The sequence below is a fragment of the Tenrec ecaudatus genome, chromosome 1, assembly GCF_050624435.1.
Source record: "Tenrec ecaudatus isolate mTenEca1 chromosome 1, mTenEca1.hap1, whole genome shotgun sequence".
NCBI classification, from domain to species: domain Eukaryota; kingdom Metazoa; phylum Chordata; class Mammalia; order Afrosoricida; family Tenrecidae; genus Tenrec; species Tenrec ecaudatus.
In genome coordinates this window covers 254,355,257-254,376,789 of record NC_134530.1, presented here as the reverse complement: position 1 = coordinate 254,376,789, position 21,533 = coordinate 254,355,257, and the positions used below count along the sequence as shown (strand labels likewise).

The 21,533-nt window shown below is 43.5% G+C and overlaps 1 protein-coding gene across 1 annotated transcript in view; it reads left to right on the top strand.

Moving 5' to 3' along the window:
* The first annotated feature begins 936 nt into the window (after positions 1-936).
* The window catches only part of SMYD3 (SET and MYND domain containing 3), a 769,033-nt gene continuing 748,436 nt past the window's right edge, over positions 937-21,533 (top strand). Inside the window, exon 1 of the mRNA XM_075540594.1 lies at positions 937-1,182. Coding sequence (XP_075396709.1) covers positions 1,019-1,182 — 164 coding nt within the window. The 5' untranslated portion in view covers positions 937-1,018. The remainder of the gene's footprint in view (positions 1,183-21,533) is intronic.

The following is a 21,533-nucleotide window of genomic DNA, read 5'->3' as shown; positions in this document are numbered from 1 at the left end:
TTGCTTTGCTCCTCTTGGTGCTCTGTTGCATGCCCTCAGTGTTTCACCCCAGTGTGATGGAGTCAGATTGGGCACAATTACCACACTGTGTCTCCAGTGTTGCCCCCTGAAGCACTATGGTTTAGTGAGGGATGTTGTGGCTCTTGGTGGGGCCGGCTTATGGTCCTCTCTGTGCATTGTCTGCTCTGAGCAGGAATATTGTCCTCAGGGCTTGGTGGCTCAGGATGTGTTCCACTCGCTCTCCTTCCTTCTTGATTTGCTCCTGTGTACTCTGATCAGACATGTCCCTCTCCCTGAGCTATAGCTTCAGTGCTATCCTCTGAAGTACATTCTTCTGGGGGAAAGCGGGGTAGTTATTGTTCTTATTCTGAGGAACTCCATGCTAACTTACTCCTGCCATCGAGTTGATTTGATTATAGCTCTTTAAAAAATTTTATTATTTATTTATGTATTGATTCTGGCTCTTATGTTATCATTGTATTATGTATGCTTAATGCCTACGTAGTATATGACGTGTGTAACTTCTTTCAAATGGTTCAACAGTAGTTACATGCAATCATATATATATATATATATACATATACATATATACATATATACACATATACACACATACAGCAAAATGCTAAGAGATGCTGGTTCTAGGTGGAGGGTTTTTCAACCTTTCTCACCTGAAAATTTTCAAAATGAAAAGTTCAAACTCAAAAAAACACTAAACTTACAACCATCGAGTTGATACTGACTCATAGCATCCCTATCCTATAGGGAACACCTCACTTGCATAGAACGCCCCGCCCCCTTTCATAGGCGGAGCCAGCTAGCACAGCGCACCCTGGCGGTCAGAGTCGGAACTCCCGCCCTGCCGCAGCCTCCTGCACTGGGCATGCTCAGAAGTCACAGCGCCGGCCCCGCCCCCGGCCGTGCGTGTGCGTGCATGGTGCCGGCGGCGGCGCGCGAACCTGGTGGCTCACGAGTCGGCGCACGGGACGGGCGTCTCAGGTGCGGGCACGGGCAGGAGATGGAGACGGCGAAGGTGGAGAAGTTCCGCAGCCCGGGTCGAGGAAACGGGCTGCGCGCGGTGAAGGCGCTGCGACCCGGAGAGCTGCTCTTCCGCTCGGATCCCTTGGCATACACCGTGTGCAAGGGGAGTCGCGGCGTCGTCTGCGACTGCTGCCTGCTGAGGTAGGTACAGCGCCTCAGCCGCGGGTCCCGCCTGGCCCGGGCCTGCCCCCGGACTGCCGCTGCCGACCCCGTCCCCCCTAACGGCCCCCAGCCCGTCAAGGCTGACAGGCCACGCGCCGCTGCATGCTGCTGGGGCCCCAGGCGCACCTCTTTTCGTGGGCTCAACCTGCCCGCTCTCTCCACTCCTGCGATCCCCGCACGCATTTGGGGAACAGTTGGGACCGAGACCAATCATCGCAGTGGCCACACACAACTCACAGTGCTCAGGATTAGGAGGTTAGTTAGGGAAGTAATAGTTTCCAATTCAGGAAGGACTTGGGATGCAGTTCTTCACATCCGAACCATATCATCGCAGCCATGCCCCCCAGGCAGGCTCTTGGGCTGCCCCGCCTCTGCCCCGCCTGGACAAATGCTTGGAAGCTCTTTAGCGTCTTTACTAAATGTTTGGTGGCATTCCGCCAGCCAGCCTCCTGCGCCTGAAAGTGCACAGGTCCTGCGACCAGGAAGGCGCCCACTATGTTTTCTAGCTCTACCGCGACCGCTACAATTTCTCTACAGCTTCTCACCATCTACCTGGCTTTATGCCATTGCTAGCTGTCTTCGTGTTACAGTTTAGGAGGCCCTTGAAGGCAGGGAACGGATGAGTGCCACGTCTTGATCTACTTAATAAAAATCTTTTTTTTAAATAGAAGTAGAAAGCCTCATATTTCTCCCTGAGGGCAGCTGGTGGTTTTGAACTGCTGTTCTTGAGGTTAGCAGCTTAACATATAACCATTACACCACCAGGGCCCCTTGCTCTTCTTTCTTGTAGTGAGGGCTTTCCTTTCTGCCTCTTGAGTTGGCTCAATTTTAATTTTAGCAGATTAGCAACATTGACCAGTCTCCAAGGATTTCTTGTTAAAATCTTCCTCTATTCCTGATGCCATGTTCTTCATATACTGGCCTTATTTGCATGGCTCCACCCTACAAGAGTGTCACATACGTACCGTATGTACATTAATATCAAGCTCTCTAATCTCTTTGTGGACCACAAGCACTTCATTTGCATAGTCCCACTCCATCCTTTGGTGGGAGTTTCAAAGACTGTCTTCAAGAGCCATATAAAATAATCCACTGTCCCACACTTAATATCATCTTGGTGTTTGAAATACTTTTATGCTCTTCTGTTTAACCTTCATTGAAAGATAATCTAACTTCCTACCACAATTTTAAAACTTTAAAAAAATTAATCATTTTAGTTGGGGTTCGTACAACTCATCACTCTCCGTACATCCATCCATTGTGTCAAGCACATTTGTACATGTGTTGCCCTCATCATTCTCAAAACATTTGCTCTCCACTTAAGCCTCTGGCATCAGCTCCTCATTCCCCCCTCCCTCCCCTCTCCCTCATGAACCTTTGATAATTTATTATCATTATTATTTTGTCACACCTTACACTGTCCGACATCTCCCTTCACACACTTTTGTTGTCCATCCCCCAGGGAGGATGTTATATGTAGATCCTTGTAATCCACCCCACCCTCCCTCCACTTTCCTAGTATCTCCACTCTCAGCACTGGTTCTGAAGGGATCATCCGCCCTGGATTCTCTGTGTTTCCAGTTCCTATCTGTACCAGTGTACATCCTCTAGTCTACCCGGATTTGTAAGGTAGAATTGGGATCATGATAGTGGGCAGGGGGTGGGGCGGGAGGAAGCATTTAGGAACTAGAGGAAAGTTGTATGTTTCATCATTGCCACACTGCACCCTGACTGGCTCGTCTCCTCCCTGTGACCCTTCTGTAAGGGCATTTCCAGTTGCTTACAGATGGGTTTTGGGTCTCCAATCTGCACTCCCCCTCATTCACAATGTTTTGATTTTCAGTTCTTTGATGCCTGATACCTGGTCCCTTTGACACCTCGTGATCACACAGGCTGATGTGCTTCTTCCATGTGGACTTTGTTGCTTCTGAGCTAGATGGCCACTTGTTGACCAATTAAAAATTTTTTTATTGGGAGATATTTCAGACAAACATTGCAAGAATAAGAATTGTGAGGTACTATTAAATCAGTTCCAACTCGTAGCAACCCTTTGCAGAACAGAACAAAGCATGGCATGGTCCTGCACCATCCCCTTGTTGCAGCCTTTTTAATCAATCCATCCATCCATTGAAGAGCTTCCTGTTTCTCACTGACCATCCACCATACATGATGTCCTTCTCCAGGGACTGCTCCCTACTGGTAATATGTACAAGAGAAGTTTCACCATACTCACAAGGAACATTCTGACTGTGCTTCCAAAACAGGTTTGTTTGTTCTTCTGACAGTTCATGGTATGTTCAGTATTCCACATACCATAATTTAAAAGTGCCAGTATTTCTTATTCATGATCCAGATCCTCATGCATAGTCTTCCAAATGACATCTATTGTTTTTTTTTAACACTTTAAAAAGACCTTTTGTAGCAGATTTGTCCAGCACAATGTTCATTTTTTAAATCATTTTATTAGGGGAATCATATAACTTATCACAATCCATATATACAGAAATTGTATAAAGCATATTTGTACATTTATTGCCTTCATCATTCTCATAACATTTGCTCTCCACCTAAGCCCCTGGCATCAGCTCCTCATTTTCCCCCTCCCTTCCCGCTCCCCCTCCCTCATGAACTGTTAATAATTTATAAATTATTATTTTGTCATATCTTTCCCTGTCCAATGTCTCCCCTCACCCACTCTTCTGTTGTCCGTCCCCCAGGGAGGAGGTCACATGTAGATCCTTGTAATCGGTTCCCCTTTTTCAACCCACCTTCCCAGTATAGCCACTCACACCACTGGTCCTGTAGGGATCGTCCACCCTGGATTCCCTGTGTTTCCAGTTCCTATCTGTACCAGTGTACATCCTCTGGTCTAGCCAGATTTGTAAGGTAGAATTGGGATCATGATAGTCGGGGAGGAGGAAGCATTTAGGAACTAGAGGAAAGTTGTATGTTTCATCATTGCTCTGTTGCACCCTGACTGGCTCGTCCCCTCCCTGAGACCCTTCTGTAAGGGAATGTCCAGTGGCCTACAAATGGGCTTTGGGTCTTCACTCTGCACCCCCCCCCATTCACTATGATATGATTTTTTGTTCTGATCATGCCTGATACCTGATCCCTTCGACACCTCGTGATCACACAGGCTGGTGCTTCTTCCATGTTGGCCACAATGCTCATTAAAAAAACAAAAACTTTTTATTGGGAGCTCGTCCAACTCTTTTTTTAAAATCATTTTATTGGGGGCTTGTACAACTCTTATCACAATCCATATATCCATCCATTGTGGCAAGCACATTTGTTGCCATCATCATTTTCAAAACATTTGCTGTCTACTTGAGCCCTTGGTATCAGCTCCTCATTTCCCCGTTCCTTCCTGCTCCTCCCTCCCTCCCTCACGAACCCTTGGTATTTTATAAATTTTTATTATTTTATATTTTACACTGACGCCTCACTTCACCCACTTTTCTGTTGTACGTCTGCCAGGGAGGAGGTTATGTAGATCCTTGTAATTGGTTCCCCCTTTCTACCCCACCCTCCCTCCACCCTCCCGGTATCACCCCTCTCACCACTGGTCCTGAGGGATTCATCTGTCCTGAATTCCCTGTGTTTCTAGTTCCTATCTGTGCCAGTGTACATCCTCAGGTCTAGTCAGATTTGTAAGGTAGAATTGGGATCAGGATAGTAGGTTAGCAGGAAGCATTTAGGAACTAGAGGAACGTTGTATGTTTCATCGTTGCTACACTGCACCCTGACTGGCTTGTCTCTTGCCCACGACCCTTCTGTAAGGGGATGTCCAGTGGCCTACAGATGGGTTTGGGTCCCCCCTCTGCACTCCCCCTCATTCACAATGATATGATTTTTGTTCTTTGTGCCCGATAGACGATCTCTTGGACACCTGGTGGTCAGTGCAGTTTGATGCAGCACAGTGCTAGTTACTGCATTTCACGACCGCTGCCCTCATTGGGGTGCTCCTTGTGGAGCTATGCAAAATTAAATTCTTGACAACTTCAGTCTTTTCATGAGGTTGTGTATTGGTCCATTTGGAGGGAATGCTGTTTTCTTTATGTTGAGTTATCATCCATCTTGGAGGTTGTAGTCTTTGATGTTCATCAGCTTGTGCTTTCATTAAAGAAGATTGTACCACCTGCATACCACAGGTTGTTAACCAGTCTTCCTCCATTCCTGATGCCATGTTCTTCTACTTGCATGACTTGCCCAGGAAAACACACAAAGCCTCAAAATCACTGCTGTGGAATCAATTCTGACGCAGAGTGATTCTGAAGGACAGACTAGAACTTCCCCTTTAGGTTTCCCGGGTCGTCAGTCTGTATGGGAACGGATGTCCATATTTCTCCTGTGGAGCAGTGGGTGTTTTCGAACTGCAGACTTTGTGGTTAACAGCCCAACATGTGTTCAACAATGCCACCAAGACTCCTTTAGTTGCTCGACATACAGAGTAAATAAGTATAATGAAAGGAGAAAACTCTGAGGCAAACGTTGCCGTAGAACACAGTGTCCCTTTGTTCTGTCTGAGAACTGCTTGCTAGTGGATAGGTTCTGGACTCACAATGAATGTGCTCTGGAATTCTCTTTCTGCACGATAGTTACTGTATGCACTCGTCTATAAGCCCACCCGAATAACAGCCGAGGCACCTAATTTTACCATGAAACTGCATTAAAATTGTGCTGAAAAACTCGGTTTATACACTAGTATATATGGTAGTTCTGATCTGCCTGCACCATTTTTCCCCAAAATGGATGATACCCCATGGGCGTGCTGGAACCTTGTGGGGTGGGGGTTCAGGAGGGCTGCAAAAGCAGATCCCTACACTTTATCTTTGATTACGGCCTTTGGTATAGAGGTTTTTAATTGCCTGGGGGAGTGCTAAGTATTTCATTTTTCTGAAAAGGGGGCTTTAGGCCAGATAGGTTGGAACCAGTGATTCACACAGTTGAATGTGTTTGCATCATTAATGAAACTTAGGTAAACATCTTTCTGGGACTCTCTTCGCTCATTCAAGGCCCATCTGCTATCAGTATTTGAATTCCTTGTTACACATTCTCTTCTGAATCCAGTTTGAATATTTGGCAATTTCCTGTTGGTGCACCAATGCAACCATTTTTGAAAGATCTCCAGCAAAATTTTACTTGTGTGATATTCATGGCATTTGCGGGTAATTTCTGCATTTTATTGGATCATCTTTCTTTGAAATGGGCACAGATAAAGATTTATTTTGGAATAATAGGAGTCTGGAATTTGACGATAAGATTTCCCTCATTTGCTTCGTTACTTACACAGTATCTTCTCCTTTGTGCCCCATATCTGTCTATACTCCTGCACCTCATTTCTTTTTTTCTGAATCATTTGAGAGTAAGTTACCCCCAAATATTTTACTGTATGTATCCAAAGAAAGAAAGTCTCTCACATAATGATAGTGTTGTTATTGACTTCAGTAAAGGTAATACTGGTAACATGACTTTACCAACTATATTCCAACTCTGCCCATTGAACCAATAATGCTCTGTCCAGTATATATGTTTTTTCTCTCTAGTATGTGATCTGATCTAGGGTCAAGTTTAGCCTACTTGCCCTATTGTTTAGACTGCCTTAATCTGGGACAGTTAAAACTTTTCCCTTGTCATACTTAGCACTGACATTTTAAATAACACAATCTCTTCTTTTTAAAAATAGGACCGTTCCTCAGTTTTGGGTTATCTGAGTTCTTTTTATGGTCAGGGTCAGTCCGTGTATTCTCAGCTGGAGTGTTACATAGTGGATGTGTACTTCCCAGTCTCTCATCTGGACATTCACGATTCCGTGCTGCCTGTCATTGGTGCCGTTCATTTTGATCACTTAGTCACGCTGGTCCCTGATTTCTCACTGTGTGCCATTTCCCCCTCAAAGTTAACAATCCGTGGAAGACACCTTAAGACCCTATAAATATCACGTTCCTCCTTAAAGGTTCCCCCTCGAATCACAGCCTTGGATGATTCTTTCCTGATGGAATCCTGGTCTGATGATTGCAGAATGTTGCTTTTCTGACCACGGCACTCCTTCCACCTGGCACTGGGCTGGCTCAGTATTCAAATGTAACCTAAAGCCCTCCCTTATCCCTGATTTATTTGTTATTCCTTTATAAAGTTGTTAGTAATTTTGAAAATGTTTTGTAATTAATTCTCTTATCCTGTTATTTTGATGTTCAGGTTTTCCTAGATTTTGCCGGAGGAGACTGGCTCCTGACCCTGTACAATACTCCCCACCTTTGTTGTTGGTTTTTAAAAGCGCTTCCTTACTCTCTGACACAACTGATGTCCCAGGCTCATCCTGGAGCTGCCTGTCCCTGCCCTGGAGTCGGTGTTTCTAGATTCCTGGCTTCTTTTGGTAAGGAATGACAGAGAGGTGAAGATAAGAGCACTAGGTACATTGCTTCCGGGATGTGTTTATTTTTTGACCGATTCAACAGATCCAGCACGGAAGTGTGAAGATTATGTATACAGTACAAAGATTTGCATTCATGTAATGCATCTACATGTACATATTGTAGAAATCAAAATACCTCGAATGTCATTTGGTTTCCTTAGGGTTCTTTTTTGTAGTCTGCTAGTTCATAATTATATGTTCCTTCTTCCTGTGAGACTCTGCTCATTATCTCAACTCTCTGTATGATCTCTGCCACCTGCCTGTCGGTTTGCCGTACTGTGACGACTTGCATGGTGCTGTGACAGAGGAGATTACACCACTGGTCTTTTAAATACGAGCAGGGTCACCCCACTGGGCAAGTTTCAGAGGAGCTTCCAAACTAAGATGGACTAGGAAGAAAGGCCTGGTGATCAGCGTCTGAACACTAGCCAGTGAAAACTATGGACCACGGTGGAACCTTGTCACCGCTTGCTCTGGACGTGTCATCCGAAGGGGTTGATCGCTTGAGGGAGGACATAATTTTTTAACTGAGGGCGAGAAAGACCCTTGAGATGGGTTGGCACAGTAACGGCAGTGATAAACTTGAACATGCTGGTGATCTTGAGGATAACTCTGGACTGAGCACTGTTTATTCTGTTGAATATAAGGTTGCCATGGGTTGAAACTGACCTGACAGCAGTTATCTATGTAATCAATTCAGTATGCTTGTGGTGGTTCTTTGCAAAACAATGTAGTCCATTTTTTCCACTTTGGTTTTGGGTTCTTTCCTCCCCATCTTTTAATTTAATTTTAAGTTTTTGAATATGTAGAATATTACCTTAGGACATGTTATCAGGAGAGACCAGTCCCCGGAAAAGGACATCTTACCTGGTTGAGGGTCAGTGAAAAAAGGAAAACTTTTGATAAGATAGATTGACATGGGGGGAAGCGGGGAGGGAGGGGGGAAAAAAGAAGAGGACCTGATGCAAAGGGCTTAAGTGGAGAGCAAATGCTTTGAAAATGATTAGGACAAAGAATGTACAGATGTGCTTTATACAATTGATGTATGCATATGTATGGATTGTGATAAGAGTTGTATGAGCCCCTAATAAAATGTAAAATAAAAAAAAAGATAGATTGACACAGTGGCTGCAGCAAGGGGCTCAAACACAACAGTAATTGTGAGGATGGTGCAGGACCGAGCAGTGTTTTGTTCTGAATTGAAACTGGCTCAATTAAGAACAGCAACAGGACATTGACAGGCTTCCAAGTTCAAAACGATGCAGCGTGATGGAAGTGTTGCGTTGCTAGCTAGTACAGCGCTGCCCTGACGTGGTGCCCCGTGTGCACAACAGCATTTCTTTCCTTACCCATCTTGTTCCCCGCGCCTCACCCTTTCTTTATAGGGCACCAACTTGATTGTTTTCTACGTTTTATATCTTAATACGACTCTTTACTTTTTGGTAAGACAATGTAAATATTTTTCATTCTTAATAAAAGGGGACATACTGTCTGACAGGGCCTGGAAAAATGGAATGAAAAGATAATAGACTGTTTCCACAAGTTTGAAGCTCCCTCCTATATGCTGTTTTGCCCGTTTTTGTTTTCACTGACCATTTGTATGCTGTCACGACAGTCCTGACTCAGCAGCCCTCTGGGACGGCGCAGAACTGCCCCCTAGGGTTTTCCAGGTGGCCGGTCTCCAGAGATGCAGACTGCCACGCGCTTTCCCACGGACTAGCAGGTGGGTTCGAACAGCCAAGCACTCATCACTGTGCTACCAGTGTTCCTTCGCTCAGCGACGTCTCCTGAGAGTCCCTGCTTATCAGTCCAGAGAGACCTTCTTCTTTTAATAGCCGGACATTATTCCATTTTGAGCATGCACTTTTATTTCCAATGTTCTCTGCTTGGACAGTTAGGTAATTTTAGTGTTTTGCTAATTACAAATAATATAATGGATACCTTTGTGATTGCTGGGCCCAAGCCGTAAATACTTCTGTGGACATTCTATTGCTTTACATTCCAACTTAGTGTGTGAGAGTGCTGTCTCCCTCCGCCGTGTGGACTGGGTGTATTGTCAAGCTTTTGACATTTGGCCAGTCTGACAGTAAGACATGGGATCTCAGTATAGTTTTATGAAATTGCGTTGTGAGTGAAATCTAACATCTTTCTATTTGTTCAAGGGCCATTTTTATATCTTCTTGTGAATGGTCTGCATGCTTCTTTTGGTCTATTTTTCTATGTGAATTTGGTCTTCTCCCTCAAATTTTAAGTGTCCTTTTGTATAGTAGAGAAATTAACCCTCACCTGTGGTTAATGTTGCAGGTGTTTTTTCTCCCAGGTTATCATGCGTATCTTGTCAGTACTTGTCAGATAGAGGAAGGTCATTCTAGAGTTTGTACACTTTACATCTTTCATTTAGATCTCTGATCCAGTCATAGTTTATACATGTGTATGGCATAAGGAATGACTCTAATTTTATTTTTTCCCCATCATCATTTATTAAAAGATTGTTTCATTCCAGTGACTTCCTGCAGTGGTCTTATGCTCCCTCGTGCACTCTTGTTAGCTGCCACCTCCTTGGCTCTGACTTAGCGTGCGTGGCCCCCTTGTGTTACAGAGTAGAACGGCTCCATGGGTTTGTTGCCTGTAGACTTAATGGAAGGATCTCGCTAGGTCTTTTGTACACAGCATTGTTTGGCGAGTTCAACCACTAGTTAGTTTAGCAGCCGAGTGTCACATAGGGACCTGATACGCAATCACACTGTTGCTCTTGTTGTGTGCTGTCAAGTTGATTGTGACTCATAGTGACCCTACAGATACAGAGTAGAACTGCCCCAGAGCTTTTCCAAGGTCGACTCCATACTGAAGCCGACTGCCGTGTCTTTTTATCTGCAGGGCCACTGGTGGGTTCAAGTTGACAGACAAGTTAATAGAATAGCGGTTCCACCAGGACTGGTGACACTAGTTGGGTCTGTTTCTTTGGTCACGATACTGGTTTCATTATAGATCATTCGTCGTGTGTTTTCGTATCTGATAGGACTCATAGTTTGTTCTTTGCAATGTTTTCCTGGTCATCCTTGTGTGTTTATTTTTCCAAATGAACTTTGAGATCTATTTGTCTGTCTCCTACCGACCTTTCTTCTGGGATTTTCATCGTGATCGCACTGCATTTCTAAACAGACACGGGGAAAACCAGCGTCTCGATGATGTTGGGCTCTTGGAGCAAAGGACAAAGGATATCTCTTTGTTCAAATGTGTGTTTTTTAAGGTTTTCTTTTTAATAGGCACTTTATATTGTGAGCATTTCTCAAGTTTATTCCTCAGTATTTTATCTTTTTTATTGCCATTAAAAATGTCTATTCGCTGTAAATAAATATTCGTCACATCTCCCAGTGGGTTATTTGCATACAGGATGCTATTGATGTTTTCCTGCTAACTGTATATCCCCCTTCCCTGTTGCTGTTATCAGAATGTATTGATGGCAACTGATAGCTTCCTTGTTAAAACATTGTTGATCAGTTTTGTTGTCCTTTAGTATTTTCTGCTAATACCATGTTGTCTTTAAATGTATCATGTTATTCTTTTTAATTTTTATGCCTTTAAGTGTGTTTTATTTCCCCCTTCTCCATAATTGTATTGAGTAATACCCTTACAACAGCTGTTGTTAAATATAGTGGGAGGAGTGAGGATTCCTGTTCTTAGGCGCTGCAGTTTCCCTGTGGTGTAAGATGCTGGCTTTGACATTGAGTTAAATATATTTTATGCTGAGGAAGTATCTATTTCTATTTTCCGCAGTTTTTTAAAGAGTAGATGTTAGAGTCTGTCCCGGACATTTTAATCATGTGTAGAGATAGCCCTATGACTTTTCCCTAGACCCAGGGATGGATACAGTCCACGGGTGGTGCCAATGGCAACACTCAACTGCTCACCAAAAGGTTGAAGGTTCTTGTGGACCCAGCGGTGCCTTGTGAGAAACGTGTAGTGAGGTATTTCCGTGGACCACTTACATGAAATGACAAGAACCGCTAAATCAAGAAGAGCCAATGGTTGCTTCCCAGAAGCACTTTTCAGCATCAACAGTTACTTTAAAGCAAAGATGAGAAGATAAGGGGCAAGGAGACTAGCAATGGAACTGTCAGAATGCAATGCAAGAGAATGTTGATACATTGTGGAAAATTTGTAAAAATGTGCATGTCACCGAATAATTTATATATAAATGATCAAATGACAAACCGATTTGCTGTACACAAACTTGCACTGAAAACACAATAAAATTTTATTCAAAACAAAACCCCATGGTTGCTAGTGGTAATGGGGTGTGGGGAGAATCATTGTAGGCGAAGTATTGAGTATTTTGCCTTTGGTGATGGGAAAATTGTCATTGACTAAGTATAATTGCTTCACATCTTGACTATTGAAACTAATATAAAGAAGGTTTACACTAGAAATGTTCAAAGGGGGAGAAAATGTAAAAAAAAAAAAATCCCTTTTTAACAATAAAAACAAAATGAAAAAAGGCCACAGTCACTGATGGTGCTTAGCCAAAAGTAAACAGGATTCATTTTCTGCATTCCAGGGGATGGGACTGTGGTCTCTTGGTCCTGTTCAGTCAAAAGGCCTAATATTAAGAGTTAGTCTTCTTCTTCCTGGGCCCTTAAAAGTTTGTGAGAGACCCCCCAAAATTTGTGAGGGGCTGTATAAGACACAACAATTGATCTCTAATAGATTGGCACAACAGAAGAAGAGAGCTAGGAACTAGAGAAGAAGTGCTTTGCAGTTCTGGTAGCTTCCACAGATTACCACCTACTGTGCCATGAGCCCAGAAGAAATGGATGGTGGTCAGCTACCGTTATGGAAGGTTTTGATCAGGGAATGGTGGGAAATTGAGGAATAGAACTTCAGATTCTTCTTGAAAACCTTAATTATTGGATGTGTTAATATGGAGGGACCCTTATATCTATTGCTTGGAAATCAACTTTGAACACTAAGCCAAAGCTACTCCATGCAGTCATCTTTAAAATAAAGTTTTGCTCGATAAATAAGAAATGTCTGTCTTGGGCATTGTGCCCTTCTGGCGATTCAACAATCAGGATGGAGATAGAACCATGACATAATGTGAAGATGTATCATTGTCAGCGAATTGCCCACGTACAAGTGATTGAGTCTGTTTTGTTGTATGTGTTTTCAGCAGAACCCCAACAAAACAAAATAAAATAGAATTAAACCAAAGAACAAAAACCCTGTGGAGCACAGTGTAGCTCTAGCCACTTGATTTCTTCATGAATCGGAGTTTGCTGGATAGCAACTGTTTTTTGTTTTTGTTTTTGTTTTTAAGGTGCTCTGACGATGTAATGGGTTACACGTTGGACTAGTCATCTAAAGGGCAGCAGCGTGAACCCACCAGCCTCCCTGAGGGAGAAAGACCAGACTTTCTGCTCTTCTAAAGATTTATCCCCAAAAAATGACCGTCTCAGAAACCCCTGCATAGTTGGCTTTAGTCCTACAGAGTCCTGAGTCAGAATTGATTGTAGAACAAAGTATCTTCTCTCACCTGTCCTTGCAGCTCTGTACTTATCTATTTGTTTTTGTTTTTTTAATCTCAAAGGATCAAGATACACCCTATACTGATATGGTCCATTAGCATAACAAAGAAAACCCAGTCCCAAAGGTAATCGCAACTCAGGATCCAAACCCAAACCAAACTCACTGCCCTGCAGTTGAGTCCTGCTTCTAAGGACCCCATTGGTCAGAGCAGACTTGCCCCTTTGGGTTTCTAAGGCTGCCGCGCTCTCTAGGAGCAGACACTCGCCCGTGCCTGGCAGCCCACCTCATGCCTCACTCTGCCACCAGTGCTCATTACCCACGATACAAGGCTTAGAATAGACCACACATTTTGGGGGACAATTCAGTCCATAATAGGGACTAAGGGAGTTTGACTTGATGGCAAGGGGTCTGTAGGGGAGTTTGACATCTAAATGTAAAGTTTGGTGCTGGTTTATAATCCAACTGGAACTGAGGATTCTGTCCCTAATTGCCTCCTACTTTGATGACACTGATGACCTGCAGAAGTTGTCGGTACCCTTTGCCACCGACCGGAACACAGAGCTGCCTTATGGGGTTGAAGGAGCTGATCCGTGCTACAGAGGCAGCACCTGGCCTCTGGACAGACCTTCACAACATGATAGCAGCTGCCTTACCTCTGCCTTCTAAATCTCTGACACGGTTTGTGCTTACCGTTGTCCTGGAACCATACAGGGAAGGGAGTTAGGGGAGATGTAATTCCAGCTTGCTATGTTGACATTTTGTACAAAGAAACCACAGTTCACCCCTTGTCAATAATGCACACTTTGTTAAAAAACACTGTTAAAGCCATACTTCTTTATACTTTTAGCCATACTGCCATCAAGTCATAGTGACCCTTAAGGTAGGGTAGACCTCCTGTTGGGGCCTTTTGAGAGTAACTTAAAAAAAACATTTTATTGGAGTTGTACAACTGTTATCACAATCCATCCACCCATCCATTGTGTCAAGCACATTTGTACATTTATTGCCCTCATCATTGTCAAAACATTTGTTTTCTACTTGAGTCCTTGTTATCAGCTCATCATTTTCCCCTTCCCTCCCTACCCTCTACCTCATGAATCCTTGATAATTTATAAATTATTATTTTGTCATATCTTACACTATCTGATGTCTCCTTTCACCCACTTCTCTGCTGTCTGTCCCCCAGGGAGGAGGTTATAAGTAGATCCTTGTAATCGGTTCCCCCTTTCTATCCCCACCCCTGGTCCTGAAGGTATCACCCGTCCTGGATTCCCTGTGTTTCCAGTTCCTGTCTGTACCAATGTACATCCTCTGGTCTAGCTGGATTAAGGTAGAATTGGGATCATGATAGTGGGAGGGGAGGGAGAGGAAGCATTTAAGAACTAGAGGAAAGTTGAGAATAGCTCTTTTTGGGAGTAGAAAGCCTCATCTTTTTCTTGCAGAGAAGTTGGTGGTTTTGAATTGCTGACCTTATGGTTAGCAGCCCAACACTAACCCACACATACCAGGACTCCTCTTCTGCCTAAAGACAGAGGTAAAACAATTCTGTTGCCTAACTACCCTTAAGTACAACCCAAACAAACCCAGTCTCCAAAAGATGATGCAGAATCCCTTTATCCACCTTTAGGTGATGGTCATTCTTTTCATGGAGTCACATTCCCCCCTTTGATAATTCATGGTTCACCACCATTTACAGGAGCTGTTTATCGCCCTTATGTGTCAGATGAATAGGGATGTGGAGAGAAGAAAACCGAACGCACCTGTCAGGTCCTTGATGTCATGAATTCCTTCAGGAAAGCAGCACAGCTTTTGGTTTCCTTAGGCAGATAAAGGCAATGGCAGTGGCCCCCACTTGGCCTTCTCTACAGTAATAGCCATGACTCCATGGGCAAGAGAACCAGGGTGAGGGGGTCTCCACAGTTGTTGAAGATGGCCATTCAAGTGCTTTCTGGAACTCCGGAGAAGGTAACCACTGGGTGGCTTTGGGAACTGGGAGATGAGTCTGAGGCCATACTTCAAGTAGCCTTTGATTTTTCAGTAAGTCTCTATTCTTGACTGGTGGACCATGGAGACATGTTGGGTCTTTGGGAGTGAACATTGGTGCTAAACCAGTGTCTAGTAATCCCATGGCCTATTCCCGGTATATAGATGCCTCTGGAAACCAAGGAGGACCATGTAAGTATAGCTATTTGAGTTCTTCCTCAAGGAGACTAGATCCTCCTTTCATTTCCTTTGGCAATGGTAAGGGGACTTGATTTTGTGATTCAAATTAGACTTCTGCTTAATGGAGGTTTCCACTCACAGGCAAGTGCAGGACACTGATCAGTGCGCCATTTTCAAAACCCTCTTGAAGTTTAAAGCCTCTGATGACTATTTTGGTTGTCCATTCTATTCACTTCCACCTTGGCTTCAGTAACTTAAGTGGCCTCTATTACCATGGGATCCCAGAGTAAGAGAATCATCCTCATTCAATTCAGAGAGCCCAGTTTGATAACGGGATTTTCTACTTTAATTCCTGATCTATAAAGAATAGTCCCAATAAACAAGTGACCATTTAGTTGAGAAGCAACAAAACTCACATGGAAGAAGCACACCAGCCTGTGTGATCACGAGGTGTTGATGGTTTCAGGTATCAGGCCTCAAAGACCCAGAACAAAAAATCGTATCATTGTGAATGAGGGGAAGGGCAGGGTGGAGACCCAAAACCCATCTGTAGAGAATTGGACATCCCCTTACATAAGGGTCATAAGGAAGAGAAGAGCCAGTCAGGGTGCACTATAGCACCAATGAAGCATAAAACTTTCCTCTAGTTTTTTAATGCTTCCTCCCCCCATTATCATGATCCTAATTCTACCTTACAAATCCAGCTAGATCAGAGCACGTACACAGGTACAGCTAAGAGCTGGAAACACAGGGTACCCAGGACAGATAGAACCCTCAGGACCGATAATGAGAGTAGTGATACCAGGAGGGTAAGGGGAAGGTGGGAGAAGGGGAACCAATCACAATAATCCTACATATAACCCCCGCCCATGGGGATGGACAACAGAAAATTGGGTGAAGGGAGACAGCAGACAATGTAAGATATGAAAATAATTTATAATTTATGAAGGGTTTATGAGAGGGAGGCAAAGTAAACTGATACCAAGGGCTCAAGTAGAAAGAAAATATTTTAAAAACGATGATGGCAATGTGTATAAAAGTGCTTGACACAATGGATGCATTTATGGATTTTGATAAGAGCTGTAAGAACCCCCAATAAAATGATTAAAAAAAAAAAAAGAATAGTCCTTGCCAGATCTCTTAAAAAAAAATGCTAGGACAAGATGGAGACATGTTGACACCCGGGTGATACAGTCTGCACACTTCTCCATCAGTGAGGAGAAAGACTGACTGAAACACATGCACATGATCAGTGTGGCCCTCTAAGCTTCAGATGAGGATTCAATGCAAGGAGACGCTCCCAAGGCTGATAAGAGAGACTCAAAGGTGGCCATTTGTAGATAATGACAACCTAAAAGCAAAATGGGAAAACAAACGGTATCATGATCGAATTCCAAATGGAGAGGGATTCAAGATGATCCCAAGAGAAAACATGTCACACACTCAGGGAGATAAAACTAAATGATAAGGGAACCACAAAGTTGATAAACTTCCTAATCCGAATAAGAAAGAAGAAAATCATAAGGACATTATAGGGCATTCAAGATCAGCAACAAAGTTGAACATGTCATAAAACCAAAAACAAAAAACCTCCCAGCAACAAAAAAAATCATGGCCTAGAAAACCTCACTGGAGAATTTTACCAAAATATTCTGAGAACTGGTGCCGATTCCACGCAAGTTATTCCAGAACATAGAAAAAAATAGAATAATCCCAAATCCATTCTATGAATCAAACACAACCCTGATACCCAATCTAGGCAGAAGTAGCACTAAAGAAAATATAGACCAATATCCCTCCTGAACCCAGAGGCAAACATTCTCAGCAAAATTCTACCTGGTACAATCCTATATTATAAAAAATGATACATCATCATCAAGTGGGTTTCATACCAGCTTTAAAACAATATGTAAAGGTGGGTCAACATTGCAAAGACAACATAACCCACTACCAAAGGAGAAGAGCCACATGACCATACCACTCAAAGCAGAAAAGGCATTTGATAAAAGCAAGTACCCATTTCTGATAAAAACCCATCAAAATAGGATTGGAAGGCACATTCCTTTACATAATTAAGGACATGTTTCTGAAACCAACCAGCCAATGCTATTCTCAATGGAGAGGGTTGAGTGGTTTTCCAAAATGTCGTGGGAAAATTTCATAATCTTATTATTTCATTTTTCCTTCAACTTCTGAGCTCCTTTTGTGTGCATGACCCCTGTGTAGGGCAGTGTTAACCACAGTAGTGAAAGTTGGAATGGAAAAAGAAACGCAGGTACCTCACACCGAGCAATGTTAAGAACTGACAAAGAACCCGGGAAACACTATCACATGTGGATGAACCGGGAGGGCATTCTGCTGAGCGAAAGGCAATCACAATGGATCAGTAGTGTAGGAGGTGACCACTATAAAAAGTCAACAAGAGGTTTACGTGCTGAAAGAAATCTTTTATCAAGGACGGAGGGGAGGTCACTAACTGGAGAATGGACCCATGCTAATTAGGGTGAAGGTAAGGGCAGCGAATCCTCAGGAGGCAATCAACACAGCATTAGTAAAGGAAGACACAGGGAAGTGAGCGTACAGGAGTTGCAGACAACAGCAGCAACCACACACCGGCCTTGACTCAGGCTGACTCATAGGGATCCTATTTGAGTCTCAAAGGTTGTAAATCTTTGCAAGAGCAGAGCCTCATCTTTTTCCTCCGGAGTAGCTAGTAAGTTTGAACAACTGACCTTTGTAGTTAGCAGCTCCATGCCTAACCCCTAACACCACTAGGACTCTTCAACAGATAACACTTAAATACTGTTACATATGAGACCTGCTTTAATGATAACAGCAAATATTAATCTATAAGTTGATAGGCAAGATGAGCATGCATGAGTAGGTGAATAGTCTGCTCTAAGTATGGCAGACTATTTCTATTTACAGATTTGTATTTGTTGTAAATATAACCATGTGTGTAATAGGATAAATGGGACAAAGATATGTAGACCTAGCCATAAGCAAACACCTTGAGTCACTGGTACTGGAGACTTAAGACCCTAGTCACAGGGGCCATCATCATAACAGAGTCGACAAAGATAATGTTCTACTTCCTACTCTGGTGAGTAGTAATTGGGGCCCTAAAAACTCATGAGTGGCCATGGAAGGGGCAACAATTGGTCTCCATCCAGAGCAGTAAAGAGTGAAGAAAATAAAAGACATGGAAACAGTGAGTCCAATCGACTCATGGACCAAACGAGTATCAGCTGAATCCCAAACGACCTTGAAACCAGAGAACTAGATGGGGCCTGGTGGGAGAAAAGTGAGGACCCCAAACTCAAAATAATTAAAAAGATCAGGTTGACTGGTCTGATTGAGACTGGTAGAACCCCTGAGATGACGGCCCTTGGGCACTGTTCACACCTGGGACTGGACTCGAACCCAGGGCTCAAGTTTCGGCCAAATAACAGGCCTGTCTGTATGCAGGTGAACAGTAACACCAGGGACGTATGCACCCCTTAGAACAGTCAGCCGAGGTGGTCAGAAGGGTGCATTTGCCCAGGGGTAAAGCTTAGGAGGTGGGAGTAGATAGGGGGAAAAGGTGAATGGAATTGGTAAACACGTAAGAGAATGGGAATAGAGCCGCGAGGTTGTGGGGACTTCAGTTAGTGTCCCAGATAAAATGTGCTTGCATTACTGAGCAACCAATTTGCTCTATAAACTTTCACTCAAATCACAACAAAAAATTAAATCCAAAAAGGAATGCCAGGGCATCTCCCCTAGTGGATGGATTTCTCATAGCTTGGTGATGGAAACTTATTCTCATCTTATAAGGGGACATGGGTAAGGGACTAGTTTAATGGAACGATATCAATACATTTTGATCAAGCTTTAGCCTCCTCTCCTAAACCAATAGTTTTAGGATTCATCCCCATGTATTCTCCAAGTTTCTGTTCATTTGTTGTTAATGTTGTGAGGTGCCACCGAGTTGATTCCATAGGCTTCATTGCTTTGCGATCCTAACAGAAATAGATTGCCTGGATCTTTCTTCTGCAGCACCACTGGGTGGGTTGAACCTCCAGCCTTAAGGTGAGCAAACCAAGGAGCCTGTCATTGCTACCAATTGGCAGAATCTTTCAATTCTTTTGGTGTGTAATGCAGCTCCTCTCGGGCCACCCTTTTAAGTTTTATCCATGGGGGCCCGCGAGGGGTTTGGTCTTTGATCCAGAAACTGTGAGGGTGGTGGGAGCAGTTCCTGATGGTCACTAGGCCTCCGAAAGACAGTCCCTGTAGGTGTGGGCACCACAGGTTCCTCAGGCAAAGGGAGACCGACCGACCTCAGAGGGATTCCACTGGGAAGGGCAACTCAGAATTTGCTGAAGGTACCCATCTTCCCAGGAATATGCCCAAATGTTTGCAACCCTATTTTACTGTCCTCTTCTTTCCCAATCCATTCCCACCTGTCATGTACGAGTTAATTAAGCGTGTGAAACTGGGAATTCAATTTCCATTGTAATTCAGTCCCTGTTTCTCCCAGTGTGGTCTGGGCACCACCGGGTCGCTGTCAGCCGGGAGCTTGTGAGAAATGCAGAGGTTTATCCTGGGCCACATTGACTGGCTTAAAATACACATGGAGACAAGCTATTGCTATAACTCGTTTATATATGGTGTTAGTTTGTTTACATACTTTTCTTAGACTGAGTGTTCTTAGCAACCTAGTTCTTATGCGAATATTTTTTTAGAAACAGCCTTAGGTTTTTATGATCTTATTTTATTTTTACTTTATAGATTAATGCTTACTGTTTTGTAGATCAACTTTTACATGGTTGATCATTTTCATCCCAAGAGTTCTTCCTACTGCTATGGAGGAGACCAACTCATAATTAGAAGGGGTGCTCCCTCTTGTGGACAAAGGAGCGAAAAGCATGCAAACTTTTAGAACAGTGATTTAGATTTCCGTTATTAAAACTTAATATCCCTTCCCAAACTACTTTCAACCTGTTAACTATATGCATTGTTTTGAATTTGACAAAAAGACAAATAAATAAAATTCCATCTTAAACATATTATGCTAGTCCGGGTTGACTAGAGAAACATTCATGGATACTAATGTGTATGAGAAAGAGTTTTATATACAAGAGCAATTGAATATTGAGAAAACGTACCAGCCCAGTCCAGATCAAGGCCATAAGTCCGATATTAGCCCATATGTCTGATATCAATCTATAAATTCCTCTCTGACTCAGGAAACACATACAATGACGCCGAATGCAGGAAGGTCACGGGCCAGTGAGTGGGAAAGTCTTGTGTATCCAGTGGTGGTGGAAGCATCTGAGTGCTGGTGTGGGTCTCCATGTGGCTCCTCCAGCTCCAAGGCTCTGCCTGCCATCGGCACGGCTCCATGTGGCTTGTCAACAGGACTGCAGGGTGTGAGTATGTGTTCTGCCTCCAGCGAGCTGTTTATCTCCTTAGCGCCTCCAAATAAGATCATCAATCTGCAACCCGGTTGACAGGCTAAACTCCACCCTTCACTCTCAAGTCTCAAATTGACGACAGATTACGTAACTACCACACATATATACTTTTAAATTTATGTTTATTATTTTTAAAAGTATGCATAGTTTGGATAGCCCTGGTAGTGTAGTGGTTATGTGTTGGGCTGCTAACCTCAAGGTCAGTAGTTCAAAACTACCACTTGCTTCATGGGAGAAAGATGAGCTTTGCTTCATGGGAGAAAGATGAGCTTTTCTACTCCTGTAAAGAATTGGAGTCTTGGAAACCCACAGGGGCAGTTTTGCCATGTCCTGTAGGGCCGCTGTGAGTCAGATTCAGCTCAATGGCAGTAAGAATGAGTGGGAAATACAGATGCAAGGGGGCTTCAAAAATTCATGGAAAAATATCACTGTTCTTTAATCCAACTTTTCCACGAACTTTTACAGCCTCCTTGTATAGACTTTGCCACAATGAAGGAAGCCTGGTCAGATTGATAGGGTAACCGTGCCTTCTTGTCAATGACCACGCTTTCCACGGTCGAGTCAGAACCCATGTCTGAAGCTGATTATATGAGAATTTGGGATTTGGCGGGGGGTGGGGGACGATGCCTGTTGATGTCCTTACAGACAAATCACGGCACCTGGTGTGCACAGCGGAACTGCACCGCTGGGATTTCATGGCTGTGACCTTTTCAAAGCAGATGGTCGGTCAGCCCTTGTTTTCTATTGGTAGCTGAGTGCTTAACTGT